The 19,424-nt window shown below is 36.0% G+C and overlaps 2 protein-coding genes across 2 annotated transcripts; one reads left to right on the top strand and one right to left on the bottom strand.

The window, feature by feature from the left end:
* Positions 1-1,228: 1,228 nt before the first annotated feature.
* Positions 1,229-7,144, top strand: LOC130824928 (uncharacterized). Its single transcript, XM_057689951.1, has 8 exons — positions 1,229-1,390; positions 1,517-1,825; positions 5,503-5,565; positions 5,720-5,806; positions 5,960-6,088; positions 6,170-6,461; positions 6,767-6,780; positions 7,007-7,144. The coding sequence occupies exons 1-8, from the start codon at positions 1,229-1,231 to the stop codon at positions 7,142-7,144; spliced, it is 1,194 nt and encodes a 397-aa protein (XP_057545934.1).
* A 10,123-nt stretch (positions 7,145-17,267) lies between these two features.
* LOC130825468 (uncharacterized) lies at positions 17,268-19,147 on the bottom strand. Its single transcript, XM_057690711.1, has 2 exons — positions 18,467-19,147; positions 17,268-18,385 (listed from the first exon to the last, which is right to left on the bottom strand). Exon 2 carries the CDS (start codon positions 17,892-17,894, stop codon positions 17,385-17,387), a length of 510 nt encoding a protein of 169 aa, XP_057546694.1. The 5' UTR covers positions 17,895-18,385; positions 18,467-19,147; the 3' UTR covers positions 17,268-17,384.
* Positions 19,148-19,424: the final 277 nt, after the last annotated feature.

Genomic DNA, 19,424 nt, shown 5'->3' with positions numbered 1-19,424 from the left:
GAGAAATTTTACCCTTTACATGTGAGAAAAGATAAGTCGAACGAGTTCGCTCGTTTGGAAATGGGAGACATTACTGTTGATGAATATTATCGAAAAGTTATGGAATATATTCAGTACTGTCCTGATGATGTTCCCACTGAGGAGAAAAAGATGCAGCGATTTGAACTGGGATTTTCATATGACATTCAAAAACATATTGAGAGCGACCGCTATAACACCCTAGAACAGATGTATAAGCGTGCGTCTCAAATAGGGAATATTTTGAGGAAGGAGAAAGAAAAAGAAAAGGGTAATGTCCCTAGGAAGAGGAAAGAGATTACACGCCAGACTTCAGGGAGTTCGTCGGAATTTTATCAGAAGAAAGCAAGAAATTTCGAAAATTTCCAAGGAAGTAGGTTTAATACAAATTCTGGGTTTAGGGGAGACGCGAAACCTGCTAAGCCATTACTGGACCGAGATGGCAATGAAAGGAAGTATTTCTGTAGGAGATGCAGGGGAAATCATCCTAGAAAGGATTGTGATGGGAATTTGGTTGAATGTAATTTTTGCCACAAGAAGGGACATAGGGAGTATGAATGCTACATCAAGAAAGGGGCTGGAAGTCAACAGCCGGGTGGGTAGCACCGGCAGCAGAATTCGAATAACTTTGTAAGGCAAGTCAACCTGCAATATGAAAATGGTAATTATGGGTTTCAGCGACCTATTAGTGGGGGATACGACCAGGTGGATGTAACCGGATCGAAGGGTCAAGTATGCAACGTGGGGGTAATAAAGTGGGAGGAATAAACGCACAGCCGATTGGTGGACGGTTATCTACGGTCAGTGCAAGGGAAGTTGACCAAGCAACGGATGTAGTTACAGGTACGTTCACCATTCATTTTGTAGCTGTTAATGTACTTTTTGACTCGGGTGCAACATGTTCATTTCTTGCAAAGAGTAAAGTAGAGGAGTTGAATTTAGGAACATTTGAAAAAGTTTCTTATACAATGGCTGTTCCATCAGGAAAATTGTACAATTGTGATAGATTGTATAAGGAAGTACCCTTGAGAATAGGGAAAGTCATTTTTCCAAGTGACTTGTATGCGTTAGATATGGAAGGCTTAGAGGTAATTTTGGGGATGGACTGGTTAGGAGAATATAAAGCCACTATAGAATGTAGGGAGCAAAGAGTGTCGCTTGAAGGACCAAGAGGGGAAAAGGTTAGATGTAGAAAATTGCAAAAAAGACCATGAGGCAAGGACACCCTGTGTACTTATGTCATATCAGCCAAATGGGGAAGAAGAAGGAGGATCCTAAGAATATTGCAGTGGTGAATGAATTTTTGGATGTTTTTCCTGATGAAATTCCCGGCATGCCACCTCAAAGGGAAATTGATTTCACAATAGACTTGGTGCCTGGGACGGGACCGATTTCTAAGGCCCCTTATCGCATGGCTCCAAAGGAGATGGAGGAATTAAAGTCTCAACTTGACGAATTATTGGACAAGGGTTATATCCGACCTAGTGTTTCCCCTTAGGGGGCTCCGGTTCTTTTTGTAAGGAAGAAGGATGGCAGTTTGAGTTTATGTATTGATTATAGGGAACTAAATAAGGTGACCATTAAGAACAAGTACCCGTTACCCCGCATCGACGATTTATTCGATAAATTGAGAGGAGCTGGAATCTTTTCAAAAATTGATTTAAGATCGGGTTATCACCAGCTAAGGATAGCTGAAGGGGATATATATAAAACAGCTTTGAGAACACGTTATGGGCATTATGAGTTCACTGTGATGCCTTTTGGATTAACCAATGCTCCAGCTGCATTCATGTGTTTGATGAATCAAGTAGTTAGTGCGTTTTTGGATAAGTTTGTGGTGGTCTTTATTGATGACATATTGGTCTATTCGAAAGACCGGGATGATCATTAGAAACATCTACATTTAGTCCTGCAAACCCTGCGAGAAAAAAAGTTATACGCAAAATTGTCAAAATGTGACTTCTGGTTGGAAAAGGTCTCATTTTTGGGACATTTTGTGTCTAAGGAGGGCGTCTCGGTTGATCCGGCAAAAATAGAGGCAGTTCGAAGTTGGTTGTCACCAAAGAATGTCACCGAAGTACGAAGTTTCTTGGGCTTGGCTGGGTATTACCGTCGTTTTGTCAAGGATTTCTCGGGTATTGCCCGGCCTATGACTTCGTTGATGAAGAAAGAAGAATTTCGAGTGGACTGACGTTTCTTTTCTGTTTTAACAATAATATAATAATTACTTAATTAATTAATTAAAAAAATAAAAATAAATAAATAAAAATAATAATAAATAGGGAAAATGGAGGGGTGGCCGGTTGTGTGCATGGGAGGAGTGTAACTCCTCTAATAATTATTATAGCACAATTATGGTCTTGTTGTAAATGGCCTATTAATTCATAAGCCTTCTTGATTTTCATAACTTTTCCCAATTGTCTCAAGAGCCACAAAAAAATTCTGAAAAGTCCTTTTCCCTTTGTTCCTTGTTTTGGCATTCAAAAGAAAAAAAAATTTCTTGTGTTCCATCTAGACCTGGGAAAATTTGATCCGACCCGAAAATGAACCCGGGACCCGACCCGACAAAACCTGAACCCGACCGACCTTAAAGCGACATAATCCGAAACATGACCGACCCTATAATTACCCGACCGGAAACCGACCCGTTTTGACAGATTTAATATCAATTTTTAGAGTAATTTCAATGTTAGAATTCATTTCAAATAAAATTTTAGTTTTCAAAGTATCTCAACATATTGAGTATATCACTTGAACCCTAAAACTCATCAATAGATCTCAAAAAACACGTATTTAACGTCTTTTTAGCCATCGTAATTATTTTTCTTTAAAAACAGGACGTTATAATCATCTTAATTGAATACATGTATCTTGTTAAATTAGTCAAATGAGTTTTTAATTCTTCTACATTTCAGTAAGCAAATCAATATAATTTATACGAACGTTTCACACGTTTGAATGAGCTTTTCAAAAAACGAATGTCGCTACCCTAAATTATAAAACGCGTATCTTATAAGACGAAATAAGTACTTAGTTAGTTGTATATCTTTCCAACATGAAAATTGTGAAGATTATTTTAACGTCATTTTTATCTAACGTTACAATTATAATAAACAAAATAACTTTTATAAAGCGCGTATCTTACATGTCTTTCAAAATAAGTATTAATTTCCCTATTTTTCTTGCACTTAAATGAACCTGACATACCAACTATTTTTTGAAAATCGTACATGTAATTTCTCTAATGATTTTTTTTAGACATTTTAATGATTTTTTTTTATGTTGAATTAGTCGATTGGATATTCTAATGTTTTATGGTAACCCGTTGGGTCAATCCGAACCTACCCGAAACCCAGAGTGATCCGACCTAAAACTGACCTGATCCGAAACTGACCCGACCCGAAAATGACCCGACTGAAATTGATCCGACCCAAAACCCGACCGACTGACCGTTTTCCCAGGTCTAGTTCCATCCAATCTTTTGATCAAAGGGTAAGTTTAATTGAATTGTTAATTATATATTTTATAAACAAGATTTCTAAAATGAATTATATTTTATGTATGATGATATCCTATGACTTGTAGGAGGATTAAATATTTTTCTTTTATATATAAAAATTTTCTCTAATAATCCTTTAATAAACTATAATTTGTTAAAAAGATTAGGAAAAGAACTTCATGATCATTATTCTTGAACAAAATTTAAATTTGTTATAAGAATTAAGAATTTGAAGTTATTTTGATATTTAAATAAATTTCTTATGCTATATTTTCTCTAACAAAATTTCAATTTGATAGATGAAATTTAAATGGTATGGATGAAGTAATGTAGTCATCCAAGAATTTATATATACTTTAGCAAAATTTGATTTGTTTGAAGGATAGTGTTATATTTATAAATACGTCTTGATTTAAAAGGGTGAATTGATTTTGTAATTCTCTACAAAATTTTAATTTGTTAAGAGAATTAAGTATTAAATTTAGTTATCATAATTTATGAAATTGTAAGTCTCTTGAAGGATTTGGTGATTGTGACCTTGCTAGAGTTTTTGGGTCATGAGATTTAAAGGGTTAATCATTTGAATAATGTATATATAAAAATAATTATTATTATTATAATGATAAAAAAACATAATACTTTTCCGGGCAGCAGCAGTTCTGTCTCGGTAAAGGTGCCGATCCGGATACGTTAGTCTTGTTCCGTTGTTTTATGTACCGATGCGTTAAAAACTCATTAAACGCTTAAAATAATTAAAAATAGTAATTGGATGTTAGAAATTATGAAAATTGGTAACTAAGGTAATTGACGCGTTCCGGACGCAGTGGCGAACTCGGATTTTTCATTTGATTTTTCTAAACTGTCCGAACTGTTCGTTTAAGTTTCTGGTTAATATGTAAAGTTTAGAACTAATGGGTATTGGATGTAAACATTTAAAATTATCAAGTCTTAGTAACATTTGAGTAGAGTGGATTAAGGTGTAATAACGTTGTAATACGTGGTCATTTTGTGTATGTGTTATTTAGGACCTCGATTCATAAGAGAGTGAAATTTCTATCGTGATTAAATATCTCTTGGTTGCAGCGCTTAAACGTACACGCTTAGACCATACTGTTTATGTGGTATTGCAAGTATTGTTGTTTCATTTCTAATCGAGGCATTGTAAATCACATAAGGATTAGACATCTCTAATAATTTGAAATAAATTAATTGGAAGTTGAGAATTTATGTGCTTGTCACCCAAAGGGGTTGACATTTGGTTGTGTTAAGTTACCCAAAGGGGTTAACGTATTGGTTTGGATTATTACAATTATTGTTCCCATGACAGTTTTGGATCATTACGGTCACCATGGGGGTATGCATACTTTAGCCTTTGACGACCCGAACAGGACGGGCAACGTCTTAGGTTGGTGGTTGCCTTGGGATTAGCTCTCCCAAGTGTATTCCACCAAAAGGATTGGTTTATACTTGAACGACCCGAACAGGACGAGCAACGTTACAAGTTGGAATTATCTAATAATGAATGATTTATACTTGAACGACCCGAACAGGACGGGCAACGTTACAAGTTGGGATTAACTAATAATGAATGTATTAGAGCCTATGCATGCTAGGATAAACATATTGCTTGTATTCAACCTGATTGATATTTGAATGAAGTCTCTAACGTTTATTGGTTTGTTTTCTTTGGAACCTACTTTGTGTTGTCATACGACGACTAGTAGGTTGATTGCAGGTGGGGTTTGGAGTGAGGTCTCGACTTAGAACCCGTAATCATCAAGACTATGCTTTACCTTTTTGTATTGGATTATGAGTAGAAAGAAACTCTGTACTTATGTAACATGAGATAGTGTAGTTTTCTTTTCGCTTCCGCTTAGGCTCTCGAGTTGTACGTAAGAGCTTCCGCTGACTTATTTTTCTTTCACGCTGGTACTGTTTTCTGTTTTAGCTATATTTCTTTAACGATGGAACGTTGACGATCCTAGGGAAAAGTCTACTCTAGAGTCCAAAGAGTGAACCGAAATTTGTATTTTCATATGGATTTCCAGGTCACTTAAATCGGGTCGTTACAGTGAACAGGCCTTCGTGACTTTGAAGGAAAGGTTAACTACGGCCCCTGTTCTTACTCTACCTGACCCAAAGTTGGATTATACTGTTTACAGTGACGCATCAGAGAAAGGATTGGGTTGTGTACTGATGCAGGACCGTAAGGTGATTGCTTACGCATCAAGACAGTTGAAAGTACATGAAGTTTATTATCCTACGCATGATCTAGAGTTAGCTGCTATAGTATTTGCTCTCAAAATATGGCGGCATTACTTGTATGGCGTCAAATGTAGGATCTACACTGATCATCAGAGTCTAAAGTATCTCTACACTCAGCCCGATTTAAACATGCGACAACGTCGGTGGCTAGAGTTGATGACAGATTATGATTTGGAGTTCATATATCATGAGGGACGAGCAAATTTAGTAGCTAATGCGTTGAGTAGGAAGTCCGATCACTCGTTGTCCGCCTTGGACGGAGTTGAAGAATTGCATCCGGATTTTGCGAGGTTGAACTTGGAAGTGGTGCGTAAGGGTGAATTATAGGGATGTCTGAATGCTTTGTCTATTCGACCTTCGTTCTTTGAAGAAATTTTGAATTCCCAGGATAAAGACCCGAAACTGTTTAAGTTGAAGGAACAAGTTCGGGAAGGAAAAGCGGAGGGATTCTTTGTTCATGAAGATGGGAGCTTGAGGTTCAATGGTTGCTGGTGTTTACCGACAGGGGAGGAATCTTTGAAGGAACCTATTTTGGGTGAGGCCCATTGTACGAAATTTTCAGTCCATCCGGGCGGTGACAAAATGAATCAAGACCTTAAGTTAATGTTTTGGTGGTCTGGGATGAAGAAGGATATTGCGGATTATGTCTCGCGCTGTATGACTTGTCAAAAGGTCAAAGGTGAGCATAAAAGACCAGGAGGTTTAGTGTAACATTTGGAGATACCGGTATGGAAGTGGGATGATATCTCTATGGATTTTATTGTGGGTTTACCCCGAACGAAGGCGGGAAATGATGCGTTATGGGTAATAGTGGATCGTTTGACTAAATCAGCACGTTTCATTCCTATGAACTGTCGTTGGGAGATGGAACAATTAGCTCGAGCTTACATTAAGTATGTCGTGCGATTTCACGGTGTGCCCCGCACTATTGTGTCCGATAGAGATACACGGTATCTGTCACAATTTTTGAAAACCTTGCAACAGGCAATGAGTACTACGTTGCTTTATAGTATGTCTTTCCATCCGCAGACGAATGGGCAGACGGAACGGACAAATCAGATACTTGAAGATATGTTGCGCGCTATTGCCATGGAATGGCAAGGGTCGTGGGATGAACATTTGGATTTGGTCGAATTTTCTTACAATAACAGTTATCAAGCATCTATACAGATGGCTCCATTCGAGGTTTTGTATGGACGTCGTTGTCGTAGTCCGGTTTATTAGGATGATTTCACCGAAGCGGTGACCTTAGGACTTGAGTTGTTATTTCAGATGACTGAAAAAGTGAAGTTGATAAGGGATCGTTTGAAAGCGGTACAGGATCGTCAAAAGTCTTATGCTGATTTAAAACGACGATCATAAGAGTTCATCGTGGGCGAACGGGTATTACTTCGCGTGTAACCCATGCGCGGAGTAGTGCGTTTTGGTGCTCGTGGAAAGTTGATCCCTCGATTCATAGGACCATATGAAATTTTGGAACGTGTGGGTAAGGTGGCATATCGGTTAGCCCTTCCAAACTCCTTTGAAAAGGTACATGACGTATTTCATGTGTCACAGCTTAAGCGATATCATGCCGCAGCCTCTCATGTCTTAGATCCCGAACCTTTAGATTTGGATACATTCTTGTCTTACTTTGAGCAACCGGTTAGAATCTTGGACACGAAGGTCCGTAGTACACGATGGAAGGATATATCTATGGTAAAAGTCTTGTGGTCAAATCACGAACATGAAGCGGCTACATGGGAAATGGAGGACTCAATGCGAGCAAAGTACCCTCATCTCTTTTAGGTTAGTAGCGTTATGGGGACGTAACTTCCTAAGGGAGGTAGAAGGCGATAGGAATTTCGCGCGAGTGTTTTGTGAGGGCGTAACCTCTTTGACTTATATTCTTGCCTCTTTACGAGTGTCGTGTTAAGATAGTGTGCGTGTCCTGCGTTTTTTTTTTCGTTGCCATTCAAGTTACGAGGGCGTGACTTCTTTTAAGGGGGGTAGTCTGTAACACCCCGTAATTTATCGGGTTTAAGAAGATAATATAATAAAATAAAATAAATATGTATTATTAAATTATATTATTTTACATAGATAATTACAAGAAATAAAGTGAGTTAAATTTTAACGGTAACGAGTTTTATCGCGTACGATGTTATCGTTTGACGTTTCTTTTCTGTTTTAACAATAATATAATAATTACTTAATTAATAAATAAATAAATAAATAAATAAATAAATAAATAAATAAATAAATAAATAAATAAATAAATAAATAAATAAATAAATAAATAAATAAATAAATAAATAAATAAATAAATAGGGGAAATTGAGGGGGTGGCCGATTGGTGGAAGCATGGAGTCTTGTAACTCCTCTCATAATTGTGTATTATGGCACAATTATGATCTTTGTTTTAAATTGCCTATTAATTCATAAGTCTCCTTGGATTTTCTTAACCTTTCCAATTGTCACAAGAGCCCACAAAATTTCAGAAAAAAATTTCTCTTCCTTGCCTTCCTTGTTTTCGGCATTCAAAAGAAAAAAAATTATTGTTGTTCCATCCAATCTTTTGATCAAAGTGTAAGTTTAATTGAATTGTTAATTATAGATTTTATATACAAGATTTCTAAAATGAATTATATTTTATGTATGATGATATCCTATGACTTATAGGAGGTTTGAATATTTTTCTTTTATATATGAAAATTTTCTCTAATAATCCTTTAATAAACTATAATTTGTTAAAAGGATTAAAAAAAGGAACTTCATGATCAATATTATTTAACCAAATTTAAATTTGTTATGAGAAATAAGAATTTAAAGTTATATTGATATTTAAATAAATTTCTTATGGTCTACTTTTCTCTAACAAAATTTCAATTTGTTAGATGAAATTTAAATGGTATGGATTAAGTAATATAGTCATCCAAAAATTTATAAATTCTTTAGCAAAATTTGATTTGTTTGAAGGATTGTGTTTATATATATGTATATATATCTCTTAATTTAAAAGGGGGGTGATTTGGTTTATGATTCTCTACAAAATTTTAGTTTGTTAAGAGAATTAAGTATTTGATTTAATTATCATAATTTATGAAATTTTAAGTTTCTTGAAAGATTTTATGAATGTGGCCTTGTTAGATGTATTTTGGTCATGGGATTTAAAGGGTTAATCATTTGAATAATGTATATATAAAAATAATAATATTAATAATAATGATAAAAAAATTCGGGCAGAAGCAGTTCTGTCTCGGTAAAGGTGCCGATCTGGAAACGTTAGTCGTGTTCCGTTGTTTTATGTACCGATGCGTTAAAAAACTCGTTAAACACTTAAAATAATTAAAAATAGTAATTAGATGTAAGAAGTTATGAAATTTGGTACCCAAGGTAATTGACGCGTTCCGAACGCAACGGCGAAGTCGGATTTTTCATTTGAGTTTTCTAAACTGTCCAAATCGATCATTTAAATTTCTGGTTAAAGTTTACAAATTGGAACTATTAGGAATTTGATGAAAACATTTAAAATTATCAAATCCTAGTGATGTCTTAGTAGTATGGAGTGGATTAAATGTGTAAACACGTTCTAATACGTGATTATTTTGTATGTGTGTTATTTAGGACTTCGATTCATAAGAGGGCGAAATTTCTATCGTGGTTAAATATTGTTTGGTTGCAGCGCTTAAAGGTACACGCTTAGACCATACTGTTTATGTGGTTGTGCAAGTAGTGTTGTTTCATTTCTAATCGAGGCATTGTAAATCACTTAAGGATTAGACACTTCAAATAATTTGAAAGAAATTAATTGGAAATTGAGAATTTATATGTTTGTCACCCAAAGGGGTTGACGTTTGGTTGGATTATGTTACCCAAAGGAGTTAATGTATTGGTTTGGATTATTACAATTATTGTTCCCATGGTAGTTTTAAATCATTACGGTTACCATGGGGATAGGCATACTTTACCTTTTGACGACCTGAATAGGACGAGCAATTTCTTAGGTCGGTGATTGCCTTGGGATTAGCTCTCCCAAGTATATTCCACCAAAAGGATTGGTTTATACTTGAACGACCCGAACAGGACGGGCAACGTTACAAGTTGGAATTATTTAAATCATGAATGTATTAGAGCCTATGCATGCTAGGATGAACATATTGCTTGTTTTTCAACCTGGTTGATATTTGTATGAAGTCTCTGACGTGTATTGGTTTGTGTCTTTGAAACCTACTGTGTGTTGTCATACGACGGGTAGTAGGTTGATTGCAGGTGAGGATTGGAGTGAGGTCTCGATTTAGAACCCGTAATCATCAAGGCTATGCTTTTACCTTTTTGTATTGGATTATGAGAAACTCCGAACTTATGTAACAATGGATAGTGTAGTTTCTTTTAGCTTCCGCTTATTTCAATTAGTTTTTCTAGAGGCCTTAAGGCTCTCGAGTTGTACGTAAGAGCTTCCGCTGATTTATTTTTCTTTCACGTGAGTACTGTTTTCTGTTTAGTTATATTTCTTTAACGATGGAACGTTGACGATACTAGAGAAGACTTTTCTTTAGAGGCCAAGGAGTGAACCGAAATTTTTATTTTCATATGGATTTCCAGGTCACTTAAACCGGGCCATTACAATACATATTCAACTTACTTTTCTATTTCATCTATATATGTCTCTCAATTGGCTATAAAATTTAACTTTTTACCATTTTAACTTATCTTTCTTGATTTTTACTACGTTTGTATTTGAGACTAAAGGTTATAATCTTCCTGTTTATTATAAAAATGAGTTAATTTTGAGTAAGGAAATTGATATTATTGGTGTGTTCCACTACAAAAACTAGTGGCCTCTACACTTCGACTTTCTAAGCAGTGGTAAAATGGATGTGAAGCATCTTATAACCCATAAGAAGTGTCAATGTGAAAATTTGAAAAAAGTAAACTTAATTTAAAAACTAAATCTCATAATAAGTATTGGCAATTTTTAATTTCTAAAATAAGCATCTTCATGCCAAAGCTAAGGTATTTATTCGTTGTTACTACAGTGAACAAAAAAACTGGTCAAAAAAATTCAAAATTCTTTACGCATTAGGCTTAGATACTAAGACACCTATTTTGAAATTAAAATATTCTGAAGTATTTTTAAAAATTTATTTTAAAAAATAAAACCTTATTTGATTCAATCTTTCTATCAATGTCATCCTAAAAGAAACACTCTCTTTGAGTAAGACATGAACATTTTCATTACTAAAAGAAAGCGTGTGTTATGTTCCTTTCAAATATTCTTGTATTGAAAGCAAATATTTAAGGGGAAATGAAAGTCAAACGATACAAATGAAAATAAGTAGAGCTGAAATTGAAAGAGGAGATGAAGGATGAAGAATAAAATGGTATGAGGAATATTATCGTAACATTTATTTGATTTATTTATTTATTTATTTTATTTATTCATTTCGGTAAAATGACCAAATTACCCCGTTCACCAAACTTAGATTTTCTGTTAAGGGACCTGTTGACCTTCCAAGACCAAAACTTGCCCATCAAGTAATACTTACTTATCAATTCATTTATCGCTAAGCTCACATATTGCTACCGTTACCCTGCCAAAATTTACACTGATCCAACTTCCAGTTGATATATAAACCCTCACATAATTAATTTAAATTCATTACACCAATTCGTTAATCTTGTATTCATTCAAGTATGATTTCTTGACTTCGATTTCCTAATCTGACTTAAACGTTGAAGGGGTGTTCTGAGAAACAACCCCCCGAGCAAGGCTAACGTGTTGTGCAAGAATTTAAGTCGCTTCCGTGGTAGGATCATCTCACACTTCCAGTTCGTCCACAGTTGTCCTCGACAACGCACCATATTCAGGCACTGCTACCGTCTCATGCCTTTTGGGTTAAAGAATACGGGTGCCACATATCAAAGAATGGTAAACAAAGTCTTTAACTTCCAAATCGGCAGAAACCTGGAAATTTATGTTGATGATATGATCAAAAAGAGTCGTCAATCAACCGACCATGCCACGAACCTACGGGTAACCTTAATGACCTATTGTAACCATCAAATGCGCCTTACCCTAATAAGTGCGTATTTGAATTAACTGTAGGGAAGCGTCTCTGGTTCCTTGTGGATAAAAGGGGAATTGAGGCAAAACCGGATAAAACTAAAGCCATCCTTGATATTAGATCTCTTAGATCTGTGAAGGAGGTTCAAAAGCTGACAGGGTGTATAGCAGCATTGGGAAGGTTCATGTCCAAATCTGCGGACAAGTGGTCTCCTTTTTTCAAAACTCTCAAACAAACTAAAGTTTTAATAGACTGAAGAAACAGAAGAGTATTTAAACAAGTTGAAAGAGTACCTAGCTTCCTTGCCCGACTTAGTTTCTCATATTCAAGGAGAAACCTTGGTTTTTTATGTATCTGTCTCTGAATACTCATTTTCCGGAGTTCTAGCCGCTGAAAGAGATTAGAAGCAACTTCTTGTATACTATGTAAGCCATGCATCCGGCGGCTTAGAAAGAAATTATGGTGAAGCTGAGAAAGTGTTATTTTTTGTTGTGATGACTGGTAAGAAACTTAAACCCTACTTCCAATCACACCAAGTCAAGGTCAGAACAAACCAACCTTTGAAGAAAATCTTAGAAGGAAGAATCAGTCCAACCTGGACTTTAGGATTGAATACGAACCTTGCACAAGGCTCAAGCCTTAGCTGACTTCAAAGCTGATAGCACAGAGCTAAATCCTAGTGACCCTAGTCAAGAGTAGAAGCTATGTGTAGATGGCTACTCCACAAAGTCTACAACTGGAGCCAAGCTACTTATAATATTATCTGTTGGGGTTAGAATGGAAAAAGCAATGCTATTTGAGTTCGCGATATCCAACAACGAGGTGGAATATATAGAATTGGTCTTGGGCTAAACATTTGTTACAAAACTCGGGTGAAGGATTCTATCACAAAATTTGACAAATTCACACATGCTCATATTCCAAGATCTGAAAATGCACAAGCTGACTCATTAGCAAGGTTGACAACTTCTGCTAAGACATCGCAAGCTCGCAACATTATATGAGAAGTATTTCCTAATGCTAGCATCAATCTCATGGTCTTAACAATTGATAGATTAGAGAAATGGATGGAACCTTATGTCTAGTACTTACAAGAGAACATTCTACTTGAGGATGAAAATGAAGCCAAGCATCCCCTGAAGAAGATAAAATGGTTTGAACTTTATGAAGGGGTACTCTATAAGATGTCATACACCTATCCCCTTTTAAAGTATGTCACTTTAGAGGAAGAAAACTACGTCCTTCATGAAATTTACGAAAGAGGATATGGAAGTCACCAAGACACTAGGACGGTCATTAGTAAAGTCCTTAGAAAAGGGTATTACAAGCCCTCTCTTAAGAATGATGCTAAAACGTTGATACAACGTTGTTCTAGGTGCCAATTTTTCTCTAAAATCACATGAAAACCAACCAACTCATTACTACCATTCAAGTGGTCTTACCTTTTGAGAAATGGGGAATGAATCTTCTTACGCCATTTCCCCCCATCTAAGGGCCAAAGAAAGTTTATCATAGTAGCCAGAGATTATTTCTCTAAGTATGTGAAGGCAGTAGCCTATAGCACTATCATTGATAAGAAAGTCTGTTAGTTCATATGGTGCAACATTATTACAAGGTATGGTATACCCTTGGTTCATAACCAATAATGGTATACAGTTCGTCAGCAAATACACAGTGGAATATTGCGATAAATTCAACATCCAAATCCGGTTCATCTCTGTGTCTTGTCCACAAACAAATGGCCAAGTGGAGTTAGCTAACAAGGTAATTGTAACATCTCGGAATAACTCGGGTCGTACGAAAAGAGAAGATGGCCCTTTTAAAAACGAGATAAATATTATCTGAGTCAAACCGGGATGTTAGAAGGCAGTTAAAACGGATTTGAAATTTAAGGAAAGCTTGCGGATCGAGTTCTATTAGTGTTATTATGAACTACTAGATATACGAAATTCTTAGCAGCGGATAAGCACGAAAAGTTAAATCTACTTATTACAACTTGAGAACGAAAATCGCCTCATAAAACTAAATGTTCTTTAAACTTAATTAGAAGTTCTTATCAAGACTTCTATATCCTAATGATTTATTTCTTCAAGGGTCAATCCTCACTCCCCAAACCTACAACTTAACTTACTGCTAGTCATTGCTCAGATGGGAAACAACATCATCGCAGGGTCGTTAAGACCAAAAGTACACGTCAGCAATCGTCGCATATCAAGTAAATAACAACACAAGAGAAAGTTTTAATTTAATAGCTGTCAATTCACAGAACAATACGCTTCGATCATGCTAATAAAGAATAATTATTTTCATGTAAAGATTAGTCAGCTATACTGCTGTACTATCCAGCCATACTGCCGGTACACTCCAATCTCCATAAGTGAGACATTACATTAGGGGGAGCTAACCCCTAAGCAAGTCTATACCATAGACACTCGCCTTACTTCGGTGCCTATGGTTAAGTATGCATACCCCCGCGGTGGCTCATAATGCCCCTATATACCGCGAGTAATTCATTTCCACCAATTGACGTCATACTACGTCCACTTTAAGGTTAGTGAGGTCATACTACCTCTGCTTATCAAAACAATGTATCAAAATTATTTATTCGAAAGATAACATTATTCGTACTATATATCCATACTTTACTTTTGTATACCATTATTATATGATACATCGGACTAATGCGAACTTCGCTGCGTGTACATACCTTAAGCAAGATAACCAACTCACAAGCGTCTTAATCAATTCCCAGTCACGAATCGACTTCCTACAAGGTTCAATCGTATTCGGGAAATAAGCACACATACACATTTTCCTCAAATCATCCATAACACACATATACAATTACACCCATACCTAGAATACTACACACAACATGAACATCCATCACATACTATAACATGGTAAATGCACAAAACAGGACAGCCTATATAATCTGTCCAGAAACTCAACTTAAAACTGTCAAATTGAAAATCCGACTTCACCGTTGCGTCCGGAAGGCGTCAAAACTCCCGGGTACTAATTTTCATAATTTATAACATAGTATAAGTATTTTTAATTTAATTTCAAAGCTAAAAATGTTCCAAAAACACTTTTTTCACCATTTTCAAAACCTACGGGATTTTGTCATTTCATTTTTTTTTATCACAAAAATATAAATTTCAATGCTTTATTTTCTATTAAATCTAAAAAAAAATATTTACATAATATTCATGATCATCTACAAAATAAATTTTAATTAATTATTTTTTTTTCCTTAAAAATAATTCTTTTTACACAAATGTACACACACATACACATCACATATATACATGTATATTTCTCTACCAACATTATAAATTCCTCCTATTAATTAATAAAAATAAATTTCTAACACCACATACATTTTTTTCTATGAGCATCCATTTTTATATATATATATATATATACTTTTCAATCATCCATCAAACAAATCCTTCACACCCATATAAACATATCTAAAACCCTAAAACCATACATTAATTTAGATAGAAAAATACATCATACTTTCATACATGAATTTTAAATCATAAACAAATCATAAATTATAAAATAACACACATAAAAAAAAAAATCATAGAAATTTAAATTAAAATTTTAAAAAAATAAAACTAGGTTAAGAATTTACTCACAATTTGCACAAGAACAAAATGCCAATTGATGAACAAGATGATGATACTAGGCGTGAGTAGAAGGAGATTGAAGAAGAATATATTTTTTTCCTTTGAGTTTTCTAAGAGTTTTGAAAGGAGATTAAGGAAATAAAGGAATTAAGAAAATTAAGGAATTAATTATGCAAGGCAATAATTTTTAATCTTTCAATATTCTTCAAGAGGTTACAAATCCCCCAACTTACCCCATATGGCCGGCCAACTCTTCAAATCCCCTTTTACTATTTTTTTTTTTTGAAATTAAAGATAGATTAGGAAAAAGGTTTGGGCTTAAAATGGTTTTAATTGCCTTAAAAGTTGAAATCTCATGATCTAACCCACTAACAAAATAAATAATAATAAAAAAATATACTCTTCTAAAAAGAATAATAATAATAATAATATTACTAGTAAATCATTTAATATATCGGAAAAATATCGGGGTGTTACAGTAATCTTGAATGTTATTAAGAAGAAAATAAAAAGGGCCAAGGTGTAACACCCCGGCCCCTCGGACCGATGGTGACTACTCTTGGAGACTGTAAATTAGCGCCACAAACCAACACAAGTCTTTCCAGCGCACTTTGGCCTCACTCGTGCGCACCCGGGAAAACTTCCCAGGAGGTCACCCAACCTAAGATTGCTCTCCACCAAGCACGTTTAACTGTGGAGTTCTTAGCAAATTGGCTCCCTAGAAAAGAAGATGCACCTTATTGATATGAGTAGTCTATCAATCCTTTTTCAAGCTAAATCTAGGGTATTACACAAGGGCACCATAGGATGAAGAAATAGTAGGTATTCTATGGTCCTGTCGTACTACTATCAAGCAACAGGTCATACTCCTTTTTCTTTAGTCTATGGCTCTGAAGTAGTTCTCCCAGTGAAAATTGGGGTACCTTCAACCAGAATTACCTATTACTCGCATGAAGAAAATGAAAATGAAAAGAGAATTAACATAGACTTGTTACCAAAAATAAGGGGCAATGCTCTCATGAGCTCCATAGCTGAAAAACAAAGAATAACTCGTCCTGCTATGTCAAAACAAGGTATTTGCAAGTTGGAGACTTGGTACTTTGCAAAGTGGAAGCCACCAGTAAGTTCATAGAAAAGGTAAAGTAGGAGCAAAGTAGGATGGTCCCATCAAAATTGTCCGCATCATTAAACCTGAAACGTTTGAGCTAGAAGACTTAGATTGGAAGAAGCTACAACGTCCATGCAATGGAGATCATTTAAAAAGACTACTTCATTTAACAAGTTTTGCAAGGGGCCATACACATCATCATTCATCACCGCCACCATTAATCAGCAGTATCATCATCATCAGACAGACAATTCCGCATCATAATTAATTTTTATTCAATTTAATTGAATTAGATTTCAGGGATCAATATCATTTCCGAGTTGTCACATTTTCTCACATTTTCAGTCATCCCCATCATCGTGATGCTTTGATTTCAATTAATCATTTACTTACTTTTCCGAATCATAGATTTTTGTATCATTATGATACATTGTTTTAATTGAAGTTATTTAATTTAAGTCATTAAATTCAATATTTTCATATTATTCATCGCAAATCTCGTTAAATTTGTATCATTTAAGGAAATTCAAATCCTTGTCGTAAGTCCCGGGTGAGGTTGGGCAAAATAACTAAGAATATTTTTGAATCATTCAAATTTTGATTCAAATCATAAGTCTCTGATGATAAATCACGAGGTAAGTTCCTTTACATTCGAATCATCATGTATCAACCGAGTCATTGGAGCTCAAAACATTAAAAGTTGGAAAGAAGATCTAACACTTAAACAAGACATTTATAAAGGCACGAAGGCCAAATCAATATTCACCATTACAAAAATACGGTTCAAAAGCCTTGATCAAATAAACCTACAAAGCGTTCGAAATATCTTCACTTTCAGCTTTTGACGCCTGCGGCTGGGGATTGGATGACCCGACAATGTTCTCTTCAGGAGATGTTCTGAAAGTTATATAGTTTCGATAACAAACTGTTAAGTCTCCATCCCCAAGAGATCCCTGGATAAGCTTTGGAGGTTCTTGGTTTCGTCGATAAGTAGGTTGGATAAATCCAAACACATACTCGAGCTTGGATAGTGAGAGTTTCTCCGGAAGTTCAGGAATTGAGGGAGAGTTCACGGTCAATTTGTCCAGATTAAGGAGCAGAGAAACTACCTCCCTCTCCTCACTAATCTTTTTAGACCACTCCCCCTTCTCTGCGGCATCCCATGCCGGGTCAACAAGGATTGCGACTCTTGCTCTAGGATTGATGCCAAGTTGTTGATAGCTTTTCCAATCAACTAAAAGCTTTAAAGTCGACACCAGTTTTGTTGCGATCAGCCGGTGTTTCTTATCGCTAACCTGGGAATTAGCGTTCATCATTTCAGAAGTTCAGTTACCAATGAAACCAGACGCTTCATCAGAAACTAACCAATCCCGAGCTATCCTAGCTCTTCTCTCTGACCGCAGCTTAAGAAATCGGGCGGCTTCCAACAAGACCTGGTATCTATCCATGTCATCCAAAACCTGTTTGCCGAGATGTTGGTTTTGATGAACCAATTCGTCATGTATGTCCAGCAGCCAGCCTTCCCGTGTCATGGCTGATGACGACTTGCTTTTTCCAGGTTTTCCGCTGAAGCATACGGCTGACCTTTGGCGTGGATTTGTCATTGTTCGATCTTGGCTAGGCGCTCTTTAAGATCCACGCACCTAGCCAATGTCTCTTTGAATCCCGGGAGTTCCCCGACCTCTTCCCTTAACTTCATCAATTCGTCTTTTCGTTCTTCAAACATGTAGGTCAGGGAATCCAGTGTTTTCCGGTCCACAACACTCTTTTGAGCTAAGGATAACTCGAAGGTCATCCGCAGAAAGGTCTGCATAACATGGGCAAATTAGTCAAACATTTACAGAAATAAATCTAAGTTAAAAATTAGTTAGAAATGACGAATTCATACCTCAGCAGCGCTAGACTGCAACTCACCGATTCTTTCCCTGGAATGGACGGTATCCAGGTAGTCCATGTCAACCTCGCTGATTATATTCTTAGTGGCCCGGTGATACCGAGCCACCATACCCTTATGGCCTAACTCTGTGAAGAGAGTATCATGACTATAGGGTAGGATTTCAGCACGACGGTTATATACCTCCTCCACTGGCTGTATCGGAGTCTCAGCTCACCCTTCAACTTTGTCCTTACCCTTGGTCGGGGCCGGGTTTGTTTTCTTCTGGCTGGAGGCAGTCATTTCCTCCTAAGCTAAATTTTCCGGCCTTACAGTTAGTGGCACAACAGTTTTTATTGTCTCCGCCAACCCCTGTTGGGCTGCGCTTTCTGGTGGGGAAGAGCTCCTCTTCCTTTTCTTAACCTTTGATTTTTTTAGAGGGTTTTTTCCTCCTCATTAGAAGGCACATCCTTCGACCTCTTCTCCACTGTTTCGGAATTCTGCAGAAAGAAAAAGTTAAAGTTTCAAAACATTCATGCTGTCAAATTATAGCTAATAATCGTTTAAAGTCTCATGCCTTAGGAAGGGTTGGCAGTGGCTTATCAGATGCGGCTCTTTTATCTACATTTTGAGAAAAACACATCAAGCTTAATTTATTCATCAAGTCAGAATGTGTTTTCTTTAATTCTTCTTCGGCATTTCCTGCAAAACCAAAGATTATCGTTAGACCGTGATATAATGTTACGGCAAAAAGGGGGACTAGAAGAGGCTTACGTCGATCAATCTTTAAACTGATCTCAAATGCTGAAAAAAGATATTCATTCTCCAAAATCTTGTTGTCATCCATATTCTGGGAAATACAAGATTATCATACAAGATTTATGTGGAAAAATATAAATTAATTTCACGAATAATAAACGACAAGGTAAGACTCAAAGCATTCCTTATGGAAGATTAACTTGAAGCCTCTCAG

Source organism: Amaranthus tricolor, chromosome 10 (genome assembly GCF_026212465.1).
Source record: "Amaranthus tricolor cultivar Red isolate AtriRed21 chromosome 10, ASM2621246v1, whole genome shotgun sequence".
NCBI lineage: Eukaryota > Viridiplantae > Streptophyta > Magnoliopsida > Caryophyllales > Amaranthaceae > Amaranthus > Amaranthus tricolor.
This window is presented reverse-complemented; position numbering and strand designations above follow the sequence as displayed.